Here is a 24,747-nt window from a genome sequence, read left to right on the forward strand (position 1 = left end):
ATGGAGTTTATAACCCCTTCTCCAGAGATCCCCTGCTTTTCAGAATTGCTTGACTCTAGTGATGGTGATGAACAAGAAATGCTAGTATGTGAAGAAGATTTAGAACTTAATCCTTTTGATGGCTTGCCTTATTCTTCCCGTTACTATAAACTTAGGAAAGAAAGAGAAGAACTTCCAGTATGGCAAGTGAAATACTCTTTTATGGAAAGTTTGCTTCATAATCAAATTGTGATTGTGGCAGGAGAGGCTAAGACTGGCAAAAGCTCTCAGGTGAGTATTAGGAGATATATATATATATATATATATATATACATACGTGTGTGTGTCTGTATATATATATATTTTAGAGCATTTAATATCATATACTCTCTTACTATTTTACTAAAATCACAGATTTTTAAAACCAAAAATTGCATTTAATTTACTGTTCGCTGCTGTTGTCCTTTATTTATATTAGGCACATTAACATCCAGATTCATATATTGCCAGTATCTGGTTTCAATAAGTAGTAGGCTGTTTTTATGTTGAGTGCTGTATTGCTTTGCAACATAATAATTTCCATTTCTCAAGAGCTGAGATGCAGTGTATGCACATACTGTTCCACTAATGTTTAGCGATTCTCAGAGCAGACACAGATGTACAGCTATGTATTCTAACTCAAAGTGCTACGGCCAGCGACGAGGAGTAAAATACAAAAGGTGGCAGAACATTAATTCAGTCAACTATAAATATATATATATATATGTATATATATATGCTTACACATTTCAATTACTCTGTTCAAATACTTAACGACAGTTGACGCATTTCATGTGTGTCGATTACAAACTGTTATTACTTAGGTGATTTCTTTTAGGCTTTTGGGCAAGTTGAGCACTAAAGAATACCACATTTCAACCTGCTACTGTCTGATACAGTGTTATGAACCAACTAACAATAACCTCAAAACTACCTCTGTTTACATACTAGATTTATAAATGTCAAGCTCTGAGCACTGAATGAAAAACACATTCATGAATATCTACCGTATCAAATATACACATAACCTTAGAAAAACTGTATGAAATATTCTTATATCTACTAATATGTGCACTGTAAATTTCTGTTTTGTTTGTATATCACATCATATCTCAACTTGAAAACCTGTCTCTCAACTAGATATTTTTCAAACTTACTATAGAATATATCAGCTAAAATCCTTGCCTACTGAAGGTATGGGTGTATGTCCACCGACTTTAGAGACATCAGGGCTTAATCTAAATACTTTGTAAATTATTTCAAGTTACTTTAGTATTTTATCAATAAATCATTCCTTTTACACTTTGCTGGTAACCGTTTTGTTCAACTGCAGAATTTTCTTGGCTCTTCTACAGTCACGGCTAACCTTGCCATTATATCCTGTTGTCATACACATTGTCCTTACTCAATTCATCCTTATTCTAAACTGTTAAAACACTTTTTTATTATTTATTTTTCCAAACAATGTTTTTCCACATAGGGACCTACACATTTATTTGCACTTTGATTTATTTTGGATTTTAGCTTCACTTCAGCCCTAAACATACTAAAAAAGGAAGAAAACAAAGATGCACAAGAAATCTTGCTTTTTGCAGCTCCTATCTTTTCAGCGCTCAGCTAAAATACATGTCAAGTGTTGCATACTGAAAACGACATGCATTAAATTGGTTGCTCTCTCTGGATCCCCTTTGATTAGTTCCAAGTTTCCTAGTTTTCAGTGGTGCATTGCAGCCTTTTCTGCTTTCATGACATACGTACCAGATGCCACAGAAGAAGGTTAATTGAAGTTAGTGGCTGTCACTCTCCCCCAAACTCTCACCGCACAGATACAGCCTTGCAGTACAGTCCATCCTTGACATATAGTTATATGGAGTCTTCAGAAAAAAAGAAAACAGAGACATCTGTTCCCCATGTTGTTGCAGTCTATATACACATACATAAAACTTCCGTGCTTTCTAAGGACACAGAATGAAAACAAAGTCCTTCACAAGCATCAACAGTTCAGAAGGGCTGGAATGTTACCTCAACATCCAGCCTTGCACTTCCAGCTGCGTAACTGGAAGTGGTAACATGTAGTTAGTTACTTCCTGTGTGGATCAGCACTAGAGTGGGCAGATGCACATGGTTTCCCGAGGGGATTAACACACACGCTAACAGGAATGATAGCACTGAAGGGAGTATGCTTTGATGGACACAGACATCTCTCCTTGTTTTGATCAGGCTCGTTCCTTTCTGCCACTTTCTTCAGCTTGTTTTTGTCCAAATCTAATTCTCACAAATTTAGCTTTTTGTGGTGGTCTTAGCCTCTCCTCCATCTATGATCTCCGACTCCCAAGTCCTTCTCACATTCTGACCTGTCTCCTTGTCTGCTGTATCTCAGTCAACCTCCTCCCCCAGCGTACTTATCCAGTGTCTCTTAATTTCCTCCTTCTCTCAGTTCTTTATTACAGTATTTGATTCCTTGACCTCTAAGCCTAACTGCTTTAGTCTCCCCATCTTTGCTTTGCCAGGCACAGCTCTCAACTATCATTCTTTCATGGAATATAACATTTTTAGTACAGGAAGCAGAAGCCAGAACTGCTACTTCCCATGTGTTTTTCATCACCAACTAATGCTGTCACTTGTGTTCTTACTATCTGGCTTAATCAGTCTTCAGTCTTTTTCTGCATAGCCACACAACTTGAGCAGGAAGGTGCCCTGCATTTAATCTTGGCATTATGGTATTCCTCTTTGAAGGAGAAGTGACTCCCTCAGGCAGAGGAGTACAGGTATTCTACTTCCACTTGCATGCAAGGGAGAAAGCAAGATCTCTCCTCCTCTAAATGTATTTTTAAAGTTATGTCTAAAATGACATTTTTATGTGAATTTAATCTTGAGAGTATATTAAGCATGGTCTTGAAAAAGGTACTTTTTGGGCTGCATGAGACTTAGGTATGCACTATGCACTGCTTTTCTCAGTATTTTTGACTGTGGGAAATTCAAGGCACGAAGGCACAATTTCTGACAGCAAACAAGGAGAAACATATGCAATTTAGTTACAGCAAGACAAAATAGGCATAATTTCAGAATTTTAATTGCAGATTTAGCCCTCAACTCCCCTCCCCCCCCAACTCAATCTTTCCCTGAATATTTTGTTCATCAGCGCATAGAAAGCCAAGTGGTGGAGCAAAGCAATGGCTTGAACCTAAGTCCGTCCATCTAAAACTAACATTCTAACTTCTGGACTGTTCTTCCAGAACTTTTATTTAAAACTGATGGGCAATGTGTAGCAGCAATATAAAATGCAAGCAAATCATTAGGGTAATAAGGAAAGAGATGGTTAAATTCTACAATGTCTATGTGGAATTCAGAGCATAATCTTACTTGGAAAATTGTGGTCTAGTTCTGATTAGTGCTGTATCAGGAAAGAAAAACAGTGGATTTTCAGGCAAGTGATAACATTAGGTGAAAAACCTCTAAGGGAATGCAGGACTGAAATAAGAATGGTTGTTTCTCAGAGAAAAGTGATAATCATTCATTTCAGGTAAAAGCATAATTTTCAGCACAATACACAATTAATTTACAGAACTCCTTTCAAAGGGTATCACGGAAGCCAAGATCTCAGTTTGACTCAAAACACAAATACCCAGTAGGACTGTCAGACTCTGCTGTAATAATATATATGTAACAACCTAAGTTTGTTACTCAGTAAGCAGGGAAGAATTTTGACAAATATCATATGCTGAAATATGAGTGTTCATGACTGGGAATTAGGAGAAAACTTCACTGCAGGTAAAGCTAGATGATAACTTACTGTTGCCGATCTTCTTATTATTTTTCAGTCTTTGATGCTGGCCACTGCTAGAGATCAGATATTGAACTACAGAGATCATTCTTCTAATTGACAATTCCTATGTCCCTACAAAAGAATTGTAATGTACATCCTGGATACCCACTGCCTAAGGCCTTTTTTTTAAAGAGTATTAGGTCCTTTCTCCACCTCTTGTTGACTGTAACTTATACAAAGCAAACATTGCATGATAATAAACTACTTATTAATGAGTGCCAACTCTTTTAATAGTTCAAAAACAAGTTTAAGAAGATTTAACATTTTGTCAGCTCTTTTTAAAGCATTTTTAAAAACAAATAATAAATAACAATTTTAAAAGCCTAAGAAAAATGATATGTGGCTGATGTTGCTGCACTTAGTTTACATATGGTGATTAATTAAAGTAGGAGGATTTGAAACTTAATATTTTCACTAAAATGATATTCGTAATGGTATTTTACATTCTCACGACAATAACGCACTGATATATTTTCCAATACTGATTTCCTACTGTAAACACAGAAATTAGAGCACTACTACGTAACTCTTCAGAGCAGTTCATTTTCAGTTAGCTTTGTTTACAGACTTAATTAATCTGAAATTACATATATTTATTCTAGTACTTACCACTTTGAAATTGTCTTTTTCCTGGAACACATTTCTTATGTCAACTATCTGTGTATGATTTAGCAAGGACAGGTTTACTGCTGAGCCAGCTGAGAAGCCCTTGCCAGCAACCACACTGACATTGTTGGATCAAGCAGCAGAAATACCTAAGAATGACATTGTTGGCGTTACCTCCTCCCCAGGGGCTAAGTCTGTCTCTTTTGCAATCTATTCAAACTAATCTGAGCCTAGTTGAGAAACTCCCAAATCAATCTTTCAGTTGGTGTCACTCCAACTCTTGACTGTTTAAGAGATTTAGGGTCCTGAATCCAGGCAGATAAGTTGCGACAGGTGCAGCTCAGCTGCCAGGAGTCAGGCAGATGGTAAGCACCAGGTGCTCAGGTTGATATAGTTCCCCCATGTAAATTCTAAATTGTCTGCTTCTTTTGCATTGCAGTCTCTGCTAAATGTGTTAAATATTGAATTTATTTGTTTTCTTATTTACTTAAAGATTCCTCAGTGGTGTGCTGAGTATTGCCTTTCTGTCCACTATCAACACGGTGTAGTCGTGTGCACCCAAGTGCACAAGCAGACAGCAGTGTGGCTGGCATTGCGCGTAGCTGATGAAATGGATGTCAATGTTGGCCATGAAGTGGGGTATTTTGTCCCATTTGAAAGCTGTTGTACAGCAGAAACTATCCTGAGGTTTGTATTTGTTTCTTTTTCCCTTCAACTTAAGAGGTATGTTACCATATTTTGCAAGGAAGCTGCAAAAGTCAGCAGCTGACAGCACTTAAGTCCTTAGCTCTTTATTACATTACTAACGCTGTTAGCTCAGATAACCTAACAACCACATGAGAACATTGCTCTGGTCTTGAAAGACTCTTGTCTTAATTACAGAAACAAAAATAGTAACACTGCTTTATAAAGTTGTTTCTAATATTATAAAATGCAGATATTAAGAGATTATGTGATCAATCAAACTGTAAAAGGCCTGAAGGACATGTTATGTGCTAAAGTACAGTAAAGATGTTAAAATGGTAATGTTACAATCAGTGCAACACTTAATTAGGCACCCTAATAACCGCTGTATTATTCTAATTTTTCCTTCGCTTTCTCTTCATAACCATAAGAGAAAGTGAGAAAATCTATCACAGAATAAAGCTGGAATTTAAAAGCAATCAAAGTACTGTCTCCTTGAGAGAGAAAAAATCATGGCTAGGAAAACTTACAAAAGTAACAAAAGAGAAATCATTTAGGAGGGTTTTTAAGAAAAACACCTAACATGTTAAATGTGGGCAAAACAGGGATTCTAACTTCGAACTACTCCAGAAGTTAGTGGAGTTCTACCAAACTACTTTCTTTGGCTCCTTAACATGGCAGAAACAAACAATAACGTTTAGATCACAAGCGTCGGTCCCATCCACATGAGCTCACACTGATTTCCAGTGAAGTTGAGGGTACTCACCACTTCTGAAAATCCAGTTTAACGGCTCTTCATTTTGGATGTCCTATCTTTTTCGTGGAGAACTGTGTAACGCTCTTCCTGCAGCATACCTTCCTGAAACTGCGCGTGGTGTGAAAAGGAGATGAATCCCATCGTCTCTTGTGTGTCAAAACACGTTTCAAGAAGACTCACAGTCCTACTGAGCAACACAGCAAAAAATAACATCCCTTTAAAAGTGTTTATGTAGTAAGAATGTTATGAACAACAGTGGAGAGGGCATAACAGTATGAATTAAGAGCTCATCTTGGTTCTGACACTGTCTTAGCATGTGTGTGTACACTTCCTTTTACCGACCTATAAGTGTTAGTTCCTAGCTCAAGGATTAGTTACTGTATGCAATATGCATAGATTGTTTGGAAGATGAAAAGCAACATAAGTCAGTCTTACGGTACAAGTATTTCTTCTTTTGCCTACAGCATACTTTAAAGCATAGTGCCATTTCCGGTCATACACTTTCACTGAGTTTTTAGCCTTTCAAAAATAGGTTTAAAGTCATATTTCTTTTAAGACTGTATTTGAAATGTAACTATAAAATAGGCTGTATTTTTTCTTATCCAACTTTTCTTGTTAGAACAGAAAGAACAAGATCTTTGCTGTCCCCAATACCCTGAATTAATATTGTGCAATCAAATCTGAATATTCCAAGACGTTTTGTAGTCTTCTGCTTTTATGTTGCAGATACTGTACAGATGATATGCTACAAAGGGAAATGATGTCTGTTCCTCTTCTGAACTACTATGGAGTCATCATCCTGGATGATGTGCATGAAAGAACTGTTCCAACTGATGCATTAATTGGCCTTCTTAAAGTTGTCTTGGTATCACGGCCAGAACTGAGGCTGGTAATACTCACTGCTCCTCACATGTCCAGCAAACTGCAGAATTATTATGGCAGTGTCCCCTTCATAAGAGTGGAAAACAAACACTGCACAGAGGTTGTATACACTTGTGGCATTCAGGAAGACCATTTTCTGTCTGCACTAAGACTACTCTTTGAGATACACCATACAAAAGAGAAGGGTGATATTGTGATCTTCCTGGCATGTGAGCAAGTAAGTTTCTGATTCCAATAACTCTGATTTTTAATCAAGAAACAGTTTACATTTGAGTTTTTATAGGGCCTATAAATATCTTGTTGCTGGTATCTAAGACACCAGACATTGCCATATAGTTTTTATCACTTCAGGTTCTTCCTATTACCCTACACAGATACTGTGGTTTGCATACTGCTTTACTATAGATGTAACATAGACTAATGCAAGGAACTACCAGATTTTCTGTGGCTGAGAGAAAGGCCATCACTGTTCTCTGATATGTGACATGAAAAGTAGCAAAGGCAGCGTACTATGACAAGAGCCATCAATGCAGGGAGCTAAGACATTGCAAATTATTCTAGCATTGGGTATATCGCAATGTTATCATGTTATCACTATTTTGCAGTAATGGACATATGTCCAGTTTGCATAAGTGTCTCATTTCACATTTTTTTTTTTTTTTTTTGGCTAAACCTGCCCACAATTTCTTTCCCTTTGCATTTCAATTTTTGGAAATATACCATTTGTATACTCAAATGTCACTCTGGAGGTGCTACAAATAATCCTTGTGTCAGCATGGATATGTCCATTCTGGATAATGGCATCTCTGAATCCCTGCATATAGCAGTGATACTCAAGTTTACTGCTGTCAGGCTTTCACAATCAGGTCCTTGTCAGAGAAACTTCAGTGCTCTATAGCTGCCAATCCAATCTGCCTATCACTTGTATTCAAATAAACATTTTAAGACTCAGAGTAATTACAAATTGTTATTATTTCCTGAGAGCAGCCTTTATCCTTCCATTTTGTACCATTACATTTGGTTTAGAACAACAAAGTGGCTGAATTCGTGGACTGAGTTTTCAAAGCTGGTGTTCCACTAACACAGCTTAAGAACATTTTCTTGACTTTATTAAGCTTCACGTAACTTTTTAACACAAGAAAAAAAATAGAATAACTTCACAATTTTTATATCTCCTCCAATATAATAGTTAAGGTAAAGTAGGCAAGTTTCTGCACACTTAGATTTTTATGCAGATTAGGAACATAACAGCATTTTCCAAAGTGATTCACATAGAGACTCTGCCAGTTTAGTCCTTCCAATGTCGGGACAGTAAAGCTATGTCTCTGTTGCTGACTGCTACAGCAGAAAGGGGTTGGAGCAATGATTTGCTGTGATCCGTTATGACTCTGGGAGCACATGGCCATAGCGCATCTTTACCAGTGATGCAGTTCACAGCAGTTGCCAGTCTCAGGTGTGCACCATGCATTCATAGAGAGCTAAGGGCTGGAGGACATTGCCACCGAGGGCACCCCACTTGCACAACTTCTGCTGCAGCTCTCCAAGAAAACATTTTGAGGACATCAGTGCAGCACCTTAGTGGGTATTGCAGCGCTCTCAGGTCTACAAACACAACAAACTTGCAGCAAAGGAACTCCTTCTTAGCAATAAATCACCGATGTGGATGCACTTTAAATGTCCTATATGCATAAAGTTTAGCTCTCAGCCTTGCTGTTACAATACTATATTTATGTAACTCTGTTTTCCTCAGAGGTTGGTTTAGCCATGATTAAAGCTAGAGAAAAGTGTTTAGAAAATTGCTCAAGAGAAGACATTTCAAAAAACAGCCACTCTCTGGTCTATATATAGTGTGATACAGTTGTTAGGTTCTTATATATAAATCCACTCCATTTCATTTCATTTTTTCCTTTAATTTAGATAATTCACGCTGGATTTAGTTGTTGCTATGATTTGATACTTAGTTAAAGTTCACTTCAGAATAAATAAATAGGTTTAAAATTATTATTGATATTTGTTGTTAATATTCATAAGAATTTTTCTCCTAATTGCAGGAAATTGAGAAAGCTTATCAAATTATCAGGCGAGAAGAGTCTAATTTAAATCCTGACCTTGGAGAACTCATCCCAATTCCTTTATATCCCACAAGAAAAGGCCTCATTCCCAAACCAAACCAAAATAAACAGAAATGCTGCAAAAAGTATAGAAGAAAAGTGTTACTAACCACAAGTTTTGGAGAATCTTTAGTTTGGATTAAAAATGTAACATTTGTCATTGAAGTCGGAGTTGAAAGAAGAAAGGTTAGTAAAATAGTCAAAATCAGTAAGCTAAAGAACTATGCGTGATTTTTTTCAGGGCAAGGGAAAGGGGTAGGTAATAAATTGTTGCGGATAGTTTCCAAGGGATCAAGTATTTTTCCCACAGCATCTTTCCACATTAAAATTACCAAAATATATATAACTATTTCACAGACATCATATGTAAAAACAAAGTAAGAGAACACAGTCACTTCCTAAATTCAGTCAGCAAAATTTTCAAAATTTTCTAAAACCAGAATAACATTCACTGCCAAAACTGCCAATCACCTGGGCGCCAAACCAATCGTATCACGTATATTAGGCCTTGGTTTTACCCTATCAGTTCTAATCATTTCTTCAGTCTCACTAAGAGTGAAATACAATCAGTTCTTGGCTATCTATTGGTGGATTACATAGCTTTATGGATTAACTACATTGCTTTTTTCCTTAACACATCTGCAGGCAGTGAAGTGTCACAGTTCACGTAACACAGATGACATTCACATAGGGACCCACTTGTTTTTAAAGGTGCTTCTGCTCCTTCCGCGTATGTGCTTGCAAGGTGTTTAGGTCATATACTAAATGTCCAAATAGCTCAAAATGCTGCAACCCACTGAAATAATCTATAACCATACTTATTTAAATGAACTAAATCCTCAGTCCTTGTTTTCTACCCTATCCAAAGGAAGGGCTTTTTCAGTAGCAGAAGTTTCTCTCTTATTTCTTTGTTTCTTTTGTAAAAAACTTACGTAAAGTCCTCAGGAATATGTGATTGTGTAGAAACAATCATTACACAAACTGGAAAACTGCATTACTACGGGCTTTGTAAATGTCCTATTTTTTTAATAGTCAAATTTTGCAGTAGTAGGCAACAAAAATAAAATAATACAGTTGCCTCATGTAACCCATGAGTGAATCACAAAAACTGAATTTAACAGTTCCTAAAATTTTGGATTAGGGATTTTTAATCCTGATTAGCCTTGAGGGTTAGTTTAGGGAGAAACTTCGGAAAAAATACTTTCTCACATTTTGACGCAAGTGTGTATTGCACTGTCACTTTTAAGGATTCTTATTTTGGGGTATGTTATGAATTAACTCAGTCACAAGTCAAGAAAAAAAAATTGTCATCTTTTTTTCTGAAAGGAAAAAAAAAGACTAAAAGTAGTTTTAAATTAGACAATGCATAACCTAAACTATTGCTGAAACTGTAATTGTCTTTGATGAATGAATGAATCTCGCTTCCTCTTTTATCTGTAGTCCAAAGTGAAATTCAGTGTTTGCAGACTTCTGTGAATCAAAATACGAAGTGCTGGAAATTAAATTGTTTCAATACATTCCTGATGGCCTTCAAATTGCCTCTATCAATAACACAATTTGTACCCTTTAATTCAATTAGTTCGTCACAGGCATTGAAAATTAGTTATCTAATATTCATTCCTCAGTGATTCAAATTGACATTCAACCCATATGGCTGAAAATCAGTTCAATGTAGAGGGAACAGATGAAGTTACATGCAGAAGGAAATCTCCCGTAAGCCTTGTACTTAGAATGTACACTGAATTTACCCAGTGGAGAAGAAATTTTATCTGTCTCCCGCACAGAAGCACATTTTATCTTTTTGAGCAAAATTCTGCTTAAAGTAGACAAGGATGATTCAGATAAAACAACTAAAAAGTTGCCTTATCTAGATGTTGTATGTCTTGCTATATACCACAGAAACTTACGGACATCCTCTGCTAGTCATGAAAGTAACTCCACTAGCTCCTTAATTTAAACAAAATAAAGGTTGAATTAAGAAAAATTACAATGTGGCACTGTATCCCTTTACATCATTGTTACAGTCCCCATCTCCTATGCTGGACTGATAGATTTCGGTATTAAGACAAAAATCTGAAACTATAATGGAACAGAATGTTATCAGACGGTGTCAGGACTTAGTCATAGGAAGAAACAAATGATCTTGCTAGATACTTTTCTCGATGATATCATGCATATGTTCTGTGTTTAGCAAAGTGCATTTCTTAAGAAAAAGACATTCATCTTAGGATATATTTACAGCAGTTATTGAAAAACTTAAGGTTGTCAATTTATTGAAGTGCTGACTGATACCATTTCAGAGCCACTGAAATATAGAGTATAAAAAGAAATGGAACTGTTACTACACATTCTGTAAAATAGCCTAGACAAAAATTCAGTACAAACCATTAATATTTGTGTTGTCTGATGCTTAATGTCTCTCTCATTTAAAGGTATACAATCCTAGAATCAGAGCAGACTCTGATATAATGCAGCCTATCAGCCAAAGCCAAGCAGAGATGCACAAACAAATTCTGGGGATGTCTCCATCAGGTAGAATTTAGCTCAAAGTTTAAATTCATTAGCTCAAAGTAATAATAAAATCAACAAAACAATTCAAAAAATAAGGTAATTTTTCCAAAATGTCTTCCAGGAAAACTCTTCTGCTTGTACCCTGAAGAATTTACATACCAAGAAATGAAACCACATCTAACAGCCAAAATACAGGAATCTAACCTAACTAGCATGGTTCTTTTCCTAAAGAGGATGGATATAGCTGGCTTAGGACACTGTGACTTCATAACTAGCCCAGGTAATGATGAAGCAGCTATTTTGCACATTTTATGCTGATTTTAACAAATAGGACATACTTACAATATTGCTGCTCCTGCTTTTACCACTTACCTGTTAGAACTAACAGTTCTAAGTGCAATAGGTGCTAGTGTGTGAACTGCTTGCTCTGAAAAATACTAGAAAGTATCTGAATGGAACTGAATTAAAAAAAAATCAGTATTCTGAATATCTTCTCATCTAGTTTTCATATTATTTTCCTGGAGCCTACAAAGAAAATTTTGGTCTCATTTTACAAAGCATTGTGCAGATATCTAACAAAATATATTCCTTTAATCAAAAATGTACAGTCCAAACAAACTATTGTTACCTAGGAGATACATTTAGAGTTCAGCTTTGTTCTGATCCTCCAGCATCGCCTTTCCCAAATTTAAAATAAGCTGTTGCTTCAGGTTATTATTATTTATAAAAATAAATGGAAATAACTTTCAATATTAGGCAGAGAATACTCTTAAATTTGAGGCAGAATACAAGGAATGTGGCTGCTTTTTATTTTACTGACTTCATATTTTTATTCCACTAAAAATCCATTTCTGACCTACCACAAAATCCAGGTAACGCTGCAAATTCTGCTGTGGATTTGAAGCCAGTTAAAGTCAGAAAAATAATACCACAAATTTCATTGGTTTGGGGATCATATGCCTTTTTTGCTAGCTTTATTTATGATAATTTTCCAGTGCAAAGAGGAAGAATTTTTATGTTGTCCTCCCTTTCCTCATACATATACACAAAATTAGAACAATCACTTGTGCTCATCATGTTTTGTGCATCATAATTAATCAGTAACAAAAAGTTTGATTTCTACTGTTGGGTGCTGTGATAGGTTCTAAGTTAATTAAGTGGTGTTTGTTCTACTTTGCCCTGGGTGGCTGCCTAACAGAAACATGTCTAATAGAAGTAACTTTGCCAATCTGACTGGTAACCAATGCATGATGATGAACCAGGTGTTACCTCCACTCCTGACTTCAGGAAACCTTTGCGGAAAATGGTTATGGAATACAGTTGGCTTCCATTCAAATCTAGAAAGTGTTTCACTAAAAATAAAGAAATAAAAATAAAAAGATCTAAAAAAAAAATACTAAACTACTCTTTGAAAATACACTGATGTTTTCAGTAGATATGACGGAAGTTGTTCTTGAGCAGTAGAATGAATTCATATAGTTTCTTTAGGGAAAGCATTATTTTTGGATTAAAGGCACAATGGAGACACAGTATTCAGGATAAAAAATTAGAAGCATTTAAGGATTTCACAGATACAGGAATTTAAGTTTTGTCTGTATTTGAGATAATATATTTGAGATAATGGTGCTGAAGAAGAGATATTACTGATGAGAACAAAACCGTAAAGGCATCTGATGAATGCATCAATTTTACTTGGACTGGCATCAAATATGAAAAAGTTACTGCTAACTAGAGGACAAGTGCAAGTTCAAGGTATTGTAAAGTTTGAGGCATTATTGTAAGAGTGTGAGGAATGTTAGATAAATTACTGGAATAAAGAAAAAAACCCCAAACATTGTGGGAATTAACTGGAAAGAGGTGAGAAGGTCTGTAGAATTTCCTGGCCACCTTCCTGTCCTCAGGCCCTACATAATTAAGCATTTTAAACATGGCTTTAATTGTTTAGTATAGCTCTTTCAGTTTATCCTAGGATAGATCACACAGTGCATTGCCCTGTGGCTTTCTTATTCTTACTTCTGAGTGGGCAACCAACCACCTTAAACCTTAAAAAAATATTCCTACGACAGTTCTCCAGAGACAACTATAATGTTCAAACTATCTGAATACAGAGAGCTTGAAATACCTAGCGTAAACTACTTCTGTCTGACAGAAATAGGACTACTGCAGTGGGCATATTTACAAAGGCAGATAGTTATTTTACTAGGCCAGCTGACAGAACTTAACACATGCCAAGTGTTCAAGCAAATAAAATAATCTTTTGACCCTGCATCCCCCCTGGTGACCACCTGATCAATGATCTTGACTTGGAAAGTCCATGTTTTCTTATTCTGTACAGAGACAGTCCTGACTCGCTGCACACACTCAATTCTATGCAGATCAGCAGTAGTTACCTCCAGCAGAACCAGGCAGTGACTGGTCACATCATCCTTGCTGCCCAACTCCATTTACTGCTGATACCCAGTTGAAAGAAAGCCCTGACTTACTTTTCAATAGCTGTAAGGCTAAAATCACCTTGGGATATATACTGCAGAGGAGAGTTGCAGGGGAGGCAAAGAGCTATTAGAAATGAAAAGCATGGATTTGCTTTTGACCAATGAATGCAAAGCCCATTTGTCCATCCTCAGCCAAAAGTAGTAGAAATCCACTGGACAAAAGGAAAAAAAAAAAAAAAAAAAAAAAAAAGTTCTGTGTTCTCTACTCATTTGACTTGCCCAAATAAGTTGCTCTTCAGAATGTACAGATACTAAAAACAATCAGCTTTGCAGCTACATTTCTCTGCAGCGCAGCTTGTCCTGGATTTGACTATTCTGTTATCTCTTCAACTTCTTGGACCTGCTTTCTCTTTAACTAAAGGGATCATATACATAACAGCATCTCCCATATGCTACTAGCACCAAAACAAAATGCCACAGGCTTTGCTATGAATCATTCTGTTCAGTTAACATTCTGAAGTTTTCCTTGCAATCAAAACAGATGGAGGTTTTTTGACTTTTTTTTTTTTTAATCTCAGATTAATTTCTCCTAAACAAAATAATATTTTCAGTGAGGTGCCAGAGCAGTGTATGGACATGAACTGGTTAACAGAAAAATCAAAAGTACACTGAAATTCGTAAAAGAGAAAGCAAGGTGCATAATATAGCAAGAATTCAGAGTAGTACTTCATAGTCCATTTCCTATACATGACAGTAAAGAATATATAGCAGATAAGAAACAGAAATTACATCACTAAAGCATTTTATTTCTGTTCAGCAACAATATGCACAAGGTTTTTTTTCTGCTGTTCTTTGAGGAAAAATAAAAGCAGGGATTAACTCTGACTCATTACTGCATTATGAAAGCAACAAACACGTCAGGCTTACAGCTGCTGCATGTAACTCATGCTATAATCGAAATGAGCAAATGCAGGAGACTTGTTACTCTTTTTAGAATTCATGAGCCACATAAAAATGGATTTGGCACTGCACTTCTGAAGTGCATTATTTGAATTCCTATGCCATTACAATAGTGAGGTCTTTACATTTTTATCAGTTAATCAACTAGTTCTTTATTGTGTTATATAATGGGACAAAAGAACTCCTTCCCCATAAATTGCAGCAACATTATGTATCATTTTGTAAAACATTGGAAAAATGTTTTGTAACATTTAAACTATGCAAATCAGTATAAAAACTAAGTCATATAAAATTTCATAAAAAATAGTTAAGGTGAGAGCAGATGGGAGATTCTGCATTCATGCAGAACTATCACAAACAATTTTCAAATTAAAATTTTTGTTTGTGGTCATGGATGCCATGAAATTTGAGAGCTATACTATTATAACTCCCGGTACGCTGGGAATATATTTCTAGAGTATCCACAATATCATTTTAGACAATTCCAGAGACAAAGTTTGCATGTTTTTTTTATTAAAAGCAAATTGTCAAAGACACTCCTGTAAAGGTCTTCTCGATGGATATCTTCAAGGCAGATTCATTATCTTAATGTTTTAACTTTTGAATTCAACTAAACAGCATTATCTGTCTCATAACAAAAAGCCTTCTGATAGATAACACAGACATGCCCACTCACTTAAAATTCTGTACTACATAAATCAGTGGAGAAACATAAAAGGGACAGGAGGAGGTAAGGACCAAACAACACACAAACACAGGAACACAGTAAAACAAGGACTGGGAAGCAGTGCACACCTGACACTTTGCAGCTCTTAAGCTCTGGCCATACCATGGGTGAAGAGGCTCCAGAAACAGGTGCCAAGGCAGTCTGTGTAGCCCAGCACAGAGCACGTCACATGGAGCCAATTGCTTAGAGGAGGGAGCTGCTATAATTGCCCCATAAAAGACAAAAAGAGAAAAATCTTTGCATAATTTGAAAGTAAAGTTAAAAAACAATGACAAAAGGAAACACCATACTCTAGAACTAGCCTCGCTGCAGTAATGACTTTGGCAGTTCTTCATACTGCTAAGCCTAACAGAAAGTGGAAAAACTGTTTCATTCCTGTTTCTAATATGGAATGTTGGGTAAATCACTAAACCGTTTGCTTAAAAAAAAAAAAAGTTAAGGATATCATCTTGTAAGCTGGCATGAAATCCTCAGATAAATGATTTAAGCTCTAAGAATAATACTTAGTTATGTATTTGCTTTATAAAGGCCACAAATGATCAGGAATAGGATCTGTATGTAAATAACACTGGCAAGATTTCCTTAAGTCCAGAGCAGTTGAGTATTAAGCAGCCAAAGAACATAAGCTATAGAAAGGAAATATCAGATAAGGAAATACCTTTCAAACTTCCAGGGATGTATGGTAAGTTTTCTTGTTGGAAGTATGGAACATATCTTGCAAACTTCTTCCTAATTTTGCTTCTGTGAAAGCAGCAGCTGAGTCACAAAGCTTTGCATTTTGCCTTGATGGGAGCAGCAGTTGACACTGGCAAACAGCCCTGAAAATAATGACACTTGCTTGTTAAAAATCATTGCAAGACAGTGCAAGTCCCTATCCTTTAAAGGGCAGCTTTCTGTATTTAAACATTTATACTACTTTTGTCTTATTTATGGTAGGTTTTATTTAAAGAGGAACAAAACCATAAAGAATTCCCAAACAAACATTTGCCATTTTTACAGTGGCTTTTTACTGATCGAGTGTGTGCCTCAAAATGCAGACTAATATCTGTAAACCCTATTCTATTTTTCATTTTATTACTGTTCCTTCACCTGCTTAATCTACCTTTACTATCTTGTCCTTTCCAATACAATTAAACCTTTTTTCTTTATAACACTCCAAGCAAAATCAGGAAGCAATTTGTACCTGTAAATCTCAAGGCAGCTAAGTCTAGGGCATAAAAATGCAAATTACTGATGTTATCAGGGATTTAAATCAGCTGCCATATAACCAGATATTTTGTAACTTGTAACACAAACTACTTGTGTTGATTTCTGGAAAGAAATTTTCCATGATTTGCTAGTAATTAGTGCATATCTGAATGACCATTTTATTTTCCTAGAATTTTCAATCACTGGCATGCATCTATTTCCTGTCAATGATTTTTATTCATCATCATCAGCTGTTACTTTTCATTTATTTAAATGCCCAACATACTTTCTTCTCATGCTTTAGCTTTTGAAAGAGCTTAATTTCTCTCACATTAAACCTCGTATGCTTGATAATAAATGTTTCTATCTGGGTAGAAATCTTTCATGTTGTACAGTCAGGCATGTGAATTCTAATACTAAAATAAAATAAGTCTACAGTTTTTTTACAGCAATTTATATATTCTTGAGAGGATTTTAATGAAAATGAATACTAATTTTTTAAAAAACACCGTGTCAGATTTACACATTGGAGAATTTCTGTAAAAGCTCACATAAGGAGAATTAGTAAAATATTTTTTCCTTCAGACATCAGTAACAGAAAAAAATAAAAATAACAGCTGTTTCTTTGCTTCTCATTTTACTTTATTCTTTAACTCATTATAGGCTGTTAATTACAGAGCTGAGTGGTGGCAATAAATACATGATACCAACAAAGAAAAAACCTAGTGGTTAGTGGTTATCATATCTGCTTTACATGCTCAGGGTTCAAGCCCCAGTGGAACCAGCACTAGAAAATCTTTAGACTAGATGATCTCCAGAGGTCCCTTCCAACCTTACTGATTGTGTGATTAACTCATGAATTTCTTGCAGGAAGGCAGGGTGCCTGACATGTGGCCTTATGGCTAAAGGCAACCTCCTTCTTACAGGCTTTTTTTTTTTTTTTTTTTTTTTTGCTCTTAATCTTCACAGTGAGGAACAGGTCTGTCAATGAGAGGTTTCCATTACTAATGTTTTCAAGCAACAGATGTTTTCTAGTCACCTATTAATGAAGACAGAGGTGTAAATATATACTACATGTGCTTTTTTCCCCTGATTTACAGGTTTTTGGACGTTAGTATGCAAACAGCTGAGAGTAGCTCACAGAAGTCTGAAAAACTACCAGTCCAGTCATTAATTTCTCTAAGCTGGCCACATTTTACTGGGGAAGAGGGCCAAATCTTGCTGTAATGGATTTTTTGCCACCAAGTTCAATGGGACTGGAATCTAACTTGTCATCCACAAAAAACAAAGGAAAAATATTAAAAGGCTCTTAAACTGGAGTAAGAAGAAAGTTGCTATAGTGAGAGAAGGGCAGTTATGCATTTAAATGAACTGGCAGTCATAAAAAAAAAGTGACAATGACTACTATCAGTAAAAGCTGGATTAAAAAATCAGTTGGGAAGAAAGGTTTTTCATACTGCAAGAGTTCCCAAATTTCCACCAGTGTCTTTGATGCTCCAGCAACTACTTTTCAGAGACTGTAGGCCTGGCTGCTTCTGATCAGCATTCAGGTTCACTCTCTTTAGTCCTAGAACTATAATCAGCACGGCTGCACATAAAACTCTTCTATGCCTGTGCAGGCTAAAGGAACTGCTTTCATGAAGAGCAGATTTTCTAGAAAGCTTCTCAGGTTCTTGTTTTAATTACTGATTTGTTTAATCATCTCCTTTTAGATATGTTTTCTTATCACCTGTAACACTGAGAGTCCGAATTTATTACACTATTTTTTTCACCAGAAAAAGATGCTGCTTAAAAGTCACTTAATACACTGATTTTTTAAAATCTGAGGGAAAAAAGGAAGGTATCAGGAGAAAAAAATGTAAACAGTAAAAGGAAATTCTAGCCTGAAATAAGGGTGCATTTAATTTAGTGAAAACAGTCAGAAAGTACGGCCATTTGCTAGGGAGACATTTTCTTTTACTAGGTTCCCACATTCATCATGAGAAACTGTTTAAAAAAAAAAAAAAAACAAACAACAGAAGAACTCCAAATACCTGTAATTATAGGACATACCAAAAAATGATAACAGAGCCAGAACGTCTGTAAATGCTTGTCTTTTTTCTTCCCTCATTTCATGGTTATAATCCTCCTCCTTAGACCTGTTCTGTATTTTGATAACTTCTCATTAAAGTGAAAGCACATGCACCCAGAAGATTTACGAGTCTGAAGACTGCCAGTAGTGCTCTTTTAGACGAAGACAGAAGGAGTTCTGCACAAATTGTGTAATATACTGTTCAGCATTCACCATGACTTGACTTCTTACAAAAACTGCTCTGACTGAAAAGAAGAACGAACAACAAAATTATTTGTAGACCTCTTAACATCTTATTTCCCTTTTTCCAGTTTCCTCCAGTATGTTCTCAGCCTTTAGTCTATCTCATTTGTTACTTCTTTTTACTCACCTCAAGTAGATGACTTCAATCACTTTTACACAGGAAACCAACTGAAATACTGTAATGAGAATTAAGACATTCATTTACATGGAACCATTCTTAAGACTTCTGAATTATCTTTTCTTTCTTATTAGCTCCTGAAAGCCTGATGCAGGCTTTGGAAGATCTTGATTATCTAGCAGCTCTGGATAATGATGGAAACCTTTCAGAATTTGGAATTATCATGTCAGAATTTCCTCTGGATCCACAATTGTCAAAGTCAATTTTGGCTTCGTGTGAATTTGAATGTGTTGACGAAATGCTCACCATTGCAGCCATGGTAACAGGTACTCCTAAACAATGTCTTAGTGCTTGTTTGTGTTACCTGCCCAAATCCTCACAGACTCTTTCGAAGTCTACTCATGAGGGCAACCCATAGCCAAACTTTCGTTATTCAAGTTCTGGTTTACCTAAAGTAAATGAACATCTTTCGCTGTTTAAATCTTGCTTTGAATATGCAATGAAATACAAGTAACGTGCAACTTCATTGAAGTTCATAAATAGCATTGCCTGTGCTCCAATTCCATGCTTCAAATACTCCATTAGCTTAGATTTTGCCAAAAAGCAGACACAGAACATCTCTTTAAAATGAACTCTTATCTCATTATATTCATACATTTGTTACAGACTAAAGCAGGAAATTAGTGGGAAGCTCTAATTATAAACAATATTAAACTGTTGACCTACAAAGAATTACTTTGTGATCTTACTGCTCCACTTTGAATATAATAATTTAAAACACTATCATAACTGTAAGTGTTCATACCAGCCTGTCCTGATGGATTACTCTGCTCCTACATGGCAACGTGACACAAACCAGCTGGCCCCAAGCCTTGAACATGTGGCATCTGGAGACAGAACATTCATATTAAAGGTTGTTAACAATTTATTTGATGTTACAGAACTTTGAAGTCAGCACATAAAAACCCAGATATTTAAAGCCAAATGGTTCTGTTAGATAGTAGGCTATAGTTTCCAAAATACAAAGCTGCTATTTAAGTCTTAATGTGTCAAAGAAGCACAAAATCTAAGATTCTAACATAACAGAAAAAGTGATTCTAGAAAAAGTTCAAATCGCAAATGACACGGACTTCTCCAGATCCCACCAAATAACATAGGAGAAGACTATCCTGAAATTTTGTTAAGTCTTTGTGTTAGATAGTAATACTGGCTTCAGTAATGTTTGGCTGTCTCACTCCTCTCTCCACAGCAGCCTCCTACCCATACAGTATTATTTGCTACTGCTTTTATGACCTAATTCTAATACAGAACCAATGCTTGAGAGCTATCTACAGCTCTAACCACAGCTGCAGAAAATACTGCATTGCTATATTCTGCTCAGTGGGAACATCCTTTGCCCAGAAATTGCAGAGGGGTTTTAGTCTGCAAGGAAATGAATCCACAGGAAACTAAGCTTCATTAGTTCTTTTGCTTACAGAACACTTTATTTCTTGTCTAAACTTTTTTAATAGTGGACCTATATTTCTGATACAATTTTTAAGGCCATAGAACAAATATGAAGGATTGAGCATAGACATATTTTGTTTTTTAAAAAGCTCAGATGTCTCAAAAGACACAATTACGTAGCACAATACCACAACATACATAGAATGTACTAGAAGGCATGAGCTTTAACATATAGGAACAAATTCACGCATTTCATCCATAGATTCAAATTCTTTTGTATGTTAAAGAAACTATATGCTTGGGTTCTAGATAAATGGGACCATGCCATTATGAAGCATCTTCGGCATCTGTCTAGAAAACCACTTACCTTCTTTTCTGCTCACAGCACAGATTCAAATTCTTTTGTATGTTAAAGAAACTATATGCTTGGGTTCTAGATAAATGGGACCATGCCATTATGAAGCATCTTCGGCATCTGTCTAGAAAACCACTTACCTTCTTTTCTGCTCACAGCACAGATTCAAATTCTTTTGTATGTTAAAGAAACTATATGCTTGGGTTCTAGATAAATGGGACCATGCCATTATGAAGCATCTTCGGCATCTGTCTAGAAAACCACTTACCTTCTTTTCTGCTCACAGCACAAATAAAGTAAAATAAAAGATAGAAGGAACATTTGTATTAATAAAAAGCTTAGTGAATACAATATATTCAGTTTTTCAGCATTGATCCAATTTTGAAGATTAAAGGGGACTAAGAGCAAGGAAAAAAATCTGTTGCAGTTACTGACCACAGTGCCTTGTTCGTGTCATGCACTTAAGTATCTTAATAACTACTGGCTTGATTCTTTCCTAAGCTCCCAATTGCTTCTCACATGCACCTCCTGGAACAGAAGAGATTGCTCTTACTTGCTGGCGAAAATTCTCACACCCTGCAGGAGATCACTTTACTCTTATCAATGTCTTCAACGCTTTCAAGGAAGTCAGTAGAAACTCAACAAACCAATGTAAGTATAACATACGTCAGACAGAAAAAAAAAGAAACTCACATTGGTTACAAGGTTTTATGTTGTATTTTTTTAAATAAAGGATCACTCATTGTTAGCATTTGGTTCATGAACTCTTTGTGAATGATTCTTTCTAGACTTGCTAATTCAGAGGGAAGTACTAAGACAGTAGCCATTGCAAACAGACATTACAATTTTAGTACTAAACGTCTAACATAAGTAACCTGGGACAGCCTGACCTCATCCAATGTGGATATGTAAGCACTATTACAGCTGTCGTATGAACTGACATTGAACAAAAACAGAACGTGGTTCCTCCTCTAACAGCCAACACAAGACCACACAAGATCCACAATTGTGGGGGCATTTGATTACTCAGCAGCCATATAATTGTTAGGGTTTCTTTGATAGGGTTCAGAGTAAGAGGAAAGTTTTAAAAAAGAATTTGGAAGATAGGAAGCAATCTTCACAAAATTTACAGAAAATGAAATAAAAGCCAGAACAGGAGAAAGCAACAAGGCACTAATTTGAACATATAACGTGTAGACAAAGAGATACAAGAAGTATTTACAGAAGTACAGCATGGACTGGGAAAACGCTCTTTGAAGTAGTAACTTCAAAAGATAGAAAGTTCTAGATTTTTTAAATGATCTTTAAGTCCTGAAGAAATTAATCAGCAACTTATGATCAACTCTCAGTAACATTCTTTTGCTGAAGATAGAGGCTTTACTTCTGTTGCAATACATTCCACAATGCCAGTAGGTCAAGCTTGTCAGCTACCACTTCGTGCTACCATTTAAAGATGAGTAAAGGCATTCAGGATTCAGTCCATGCAATGCTTTGGACATAAGAAGTTAGACCTTGATTCAACTTTTCATACAGAGCCTCAAGAAAGACAGATTTACTGCTCTTGCAGTAGTTTGTACTAACAGCTTAGCACACAGTATTCCGTGCTAGTCAGAGTTTCCTAAACATCAAAGACTCTGCATACAAGAGAGATTTCTCTGATGCAGCACAACCCAGCAGGCAAACGAATACTGGACAGGATCACTGTTGTGACAAGATCTCCCAGCCACACACTGAGGGTAGAGAGCATTACCTAACTACTGATCTGTATCTGTGAAGAATCCCAGGCCAGCTCACTGTTGCACTAATGAGTCACATGTTTATATTCACCCAAATGAGCAGACAGCAGTTCTTCAAAGTGTTTTCCTGTGCTCACTGATCTTGCTCAGGTTCATATTTAGTCTGAGCCCAATGCTTAGACAGTGTAGTGGTATGTTTATATATTCCAAATAATGACAGAAGTTGAGCATCATCTGATTACCAGTTACTGATTTCTATACTGTATGACCAGTTTACCTTATGATTATGTATAGGTATTAAAAGAATGCTAAAAAGAAAATCAATCTTTTAAGTGCAGCTTCTCTGCCACTAGAAGATGTTCCTGAGCACCAGCTCCTTTCCAAAGCAGGACAGCAGGATTGTTTCATGTTCAGTCTTTACCCAACAGTATGATCAATCATCAGCACTATAAAAGTGATTTCAGTTTCATATTCTGGCCTGGATCTAGAAAGTCTGAAAATAGAGTTGTTAGTTACTGTATTTGACGCTACTACTTTTTACACACCAAGTAAGGGATTTTGAATTTAAAATACCTTTCTGAATAAAAAATATTCAATAAAACCAATTAACGATATAAAATTTTGCCTACAAATGTTCCCTTTACAAGCAACGTTAGTAATTCTAAGCTGTCCATATGGCTCTTGCTATCAGAATTTGGACTGCTCTGACACATCTACTCATTCTGAAATGATTTTAATTTCACCAGCCAAACAACATTTTATAGAGCTGTATCTCTGGGAATAGTACCTATCAGTATGATTGTACTTTAAGCCAATTATTTTTTTTCCCTCCACAGACTACAGTAATGAGAAATGGTGTCGTGATTATTTTCTAAACTGTTCCGCACTGAGGATGGCAGAAACTATTAGAGCTGAACTAGTAGAGATTATGAAGCGCATTGAACTTCCCATTTCAGAACCAGACTTTGGATCAGAAGGAAATATACTAAACATAAAGAAATCTCTTGTATCTGGTTACTTTATGCACGTAAGGGAAATTACTGTGGTTTTATCTTAGTGCATTGTTAATTTAAATAGAACACTTCCAGAGATTTTAAGCAAAGTCATGAAATCTTTTGATCATCACAAAAGTTAAGACACTTCAGACAAACATTTCTGCCAGTTCTAGTCTTCTCTCTGGGTTTCAACTATCACAGCATGAAGTCCACACTTAACTGGGACAGGAAAACTCTTGTCATATGCCTTTCCATCAAAATAACTTTTAACTCAAGAAAACTCTTAACTTACACTGTTCTCTCAGGCATTATTTTAGGACCTCTTTGAAGATATTTAGGTGAAAATATTCTGAAAACAGAAAAGTGATCCGCTGTTCATGTTTAGGTGTACAGTTCTCTTCATCTCAACCAAATGAGGTACTCTACATATTTTAAACAGCACTCACTGTCTATTCCTACTTGAAAGCACACTTTTCTTTATAGTGGTATGCTGTACCTGAACACAAAAATGACCCTCCAAACAACATTAGTTCATGTACTCATAGATGCAAAGTATTTTAAGTCCTGTAACTCTTTTAAGAATCTTGCTGCTGACACAAAGAAACTTTATTAATTAAAAGTAGCCCTTCAAAACCTACCACCAAGGTTCAGGTAATATTTACTGATAAGTCTGCTCTCATTTGTCCCAGTTGGTGTCCTTTCAAATATACAGACAAGCATTTTCTTTAACAGTAAGCCCCATTTCATGTTATTCAAGCCCTAGCTTTCTCACAGAAATTTAGTATATGAAAGTATATGGATACAAGTTTTAGTTTTAATTTAATAGGCAAAAACTGATCCGTGTATCTTATGTATTAAGTAATGGATAACCCTTTGCCTCTTTTAGATTGCTCGTGATGTAGACGGCTCAGGAAACTACTTAATGCTAACACACAGACAAGTAGCTCAGCTTCCTCCTTTCTCAACGTATTATAACACCAGAAGGATTCCTGAGTGGGTTCTGTTCCATGAGTTTAGTATATCAGAAGACAATTCTATCAGAGTCGTCTCTGAGATATCACCTCATCTGTAAGTTAACAAT

At 36.0% G+C, this 24,747-nt stretch overlaps 1 protein-coding gene across 1 annotated transcript in view; it reads left to right on the forward strand.

Moving 5' to 3' along the window:
• The window catches only part of DHX32 (DEAH-box helicase 32 (putative)), a 25,996-nt gene continuing 1,249 nt past the window's right edge, over positions 1–24,747 (forward strand). The window contains exons 1-10 of the mRNA XM_062579586.1: positions 1–270; positions 4,944–5,137; positions 6,618–6,990; positions 8,825–9,070; positions 11,317–11,416; positions 11,517–11,675; positions 19,269–19,460; positions 21,437–21,586; positions 23,508–23,698; positions 24,553–24,734. Coding sequence (XP_062435570.1) covers positions 1–270; positions 4,944–5,137; positions 6,618–6,990; positions 8,825–9,070; positions 11,317–11,416; positions 11,517–11,675; positions 19,269–19,460; positions 21,437–21,586; positions 23,508–23,698; positions 24,553–24,734 — 2,057 coding nt within the window. The remainder of the gene's footprint in view (positions 271–4,943; positions 5,138–6,617; positions 6,991–8,824; positions 9,071–11,316; positions 11,417–11,516; positions 11,676–19,268; positions 19,461–21,436; positions 21,587–23,507; positions 23,699–24,552; positions 24,735–24,747) is intronic.

This window comes from Rhea pennata, chromosome 7 (genome assembly GCF_028389875.1).
Source record: "Rhea pennata isolate bPtePen1 chromosome 7, bPtePen1.pri, whole genome shotgun sequence".
Classification (NCBI taxonomy): Eukaryota; Metazoa; Chordata; class Aves; order Rheiformes; family Rheidae; genus Rhea; species Rhea pennata.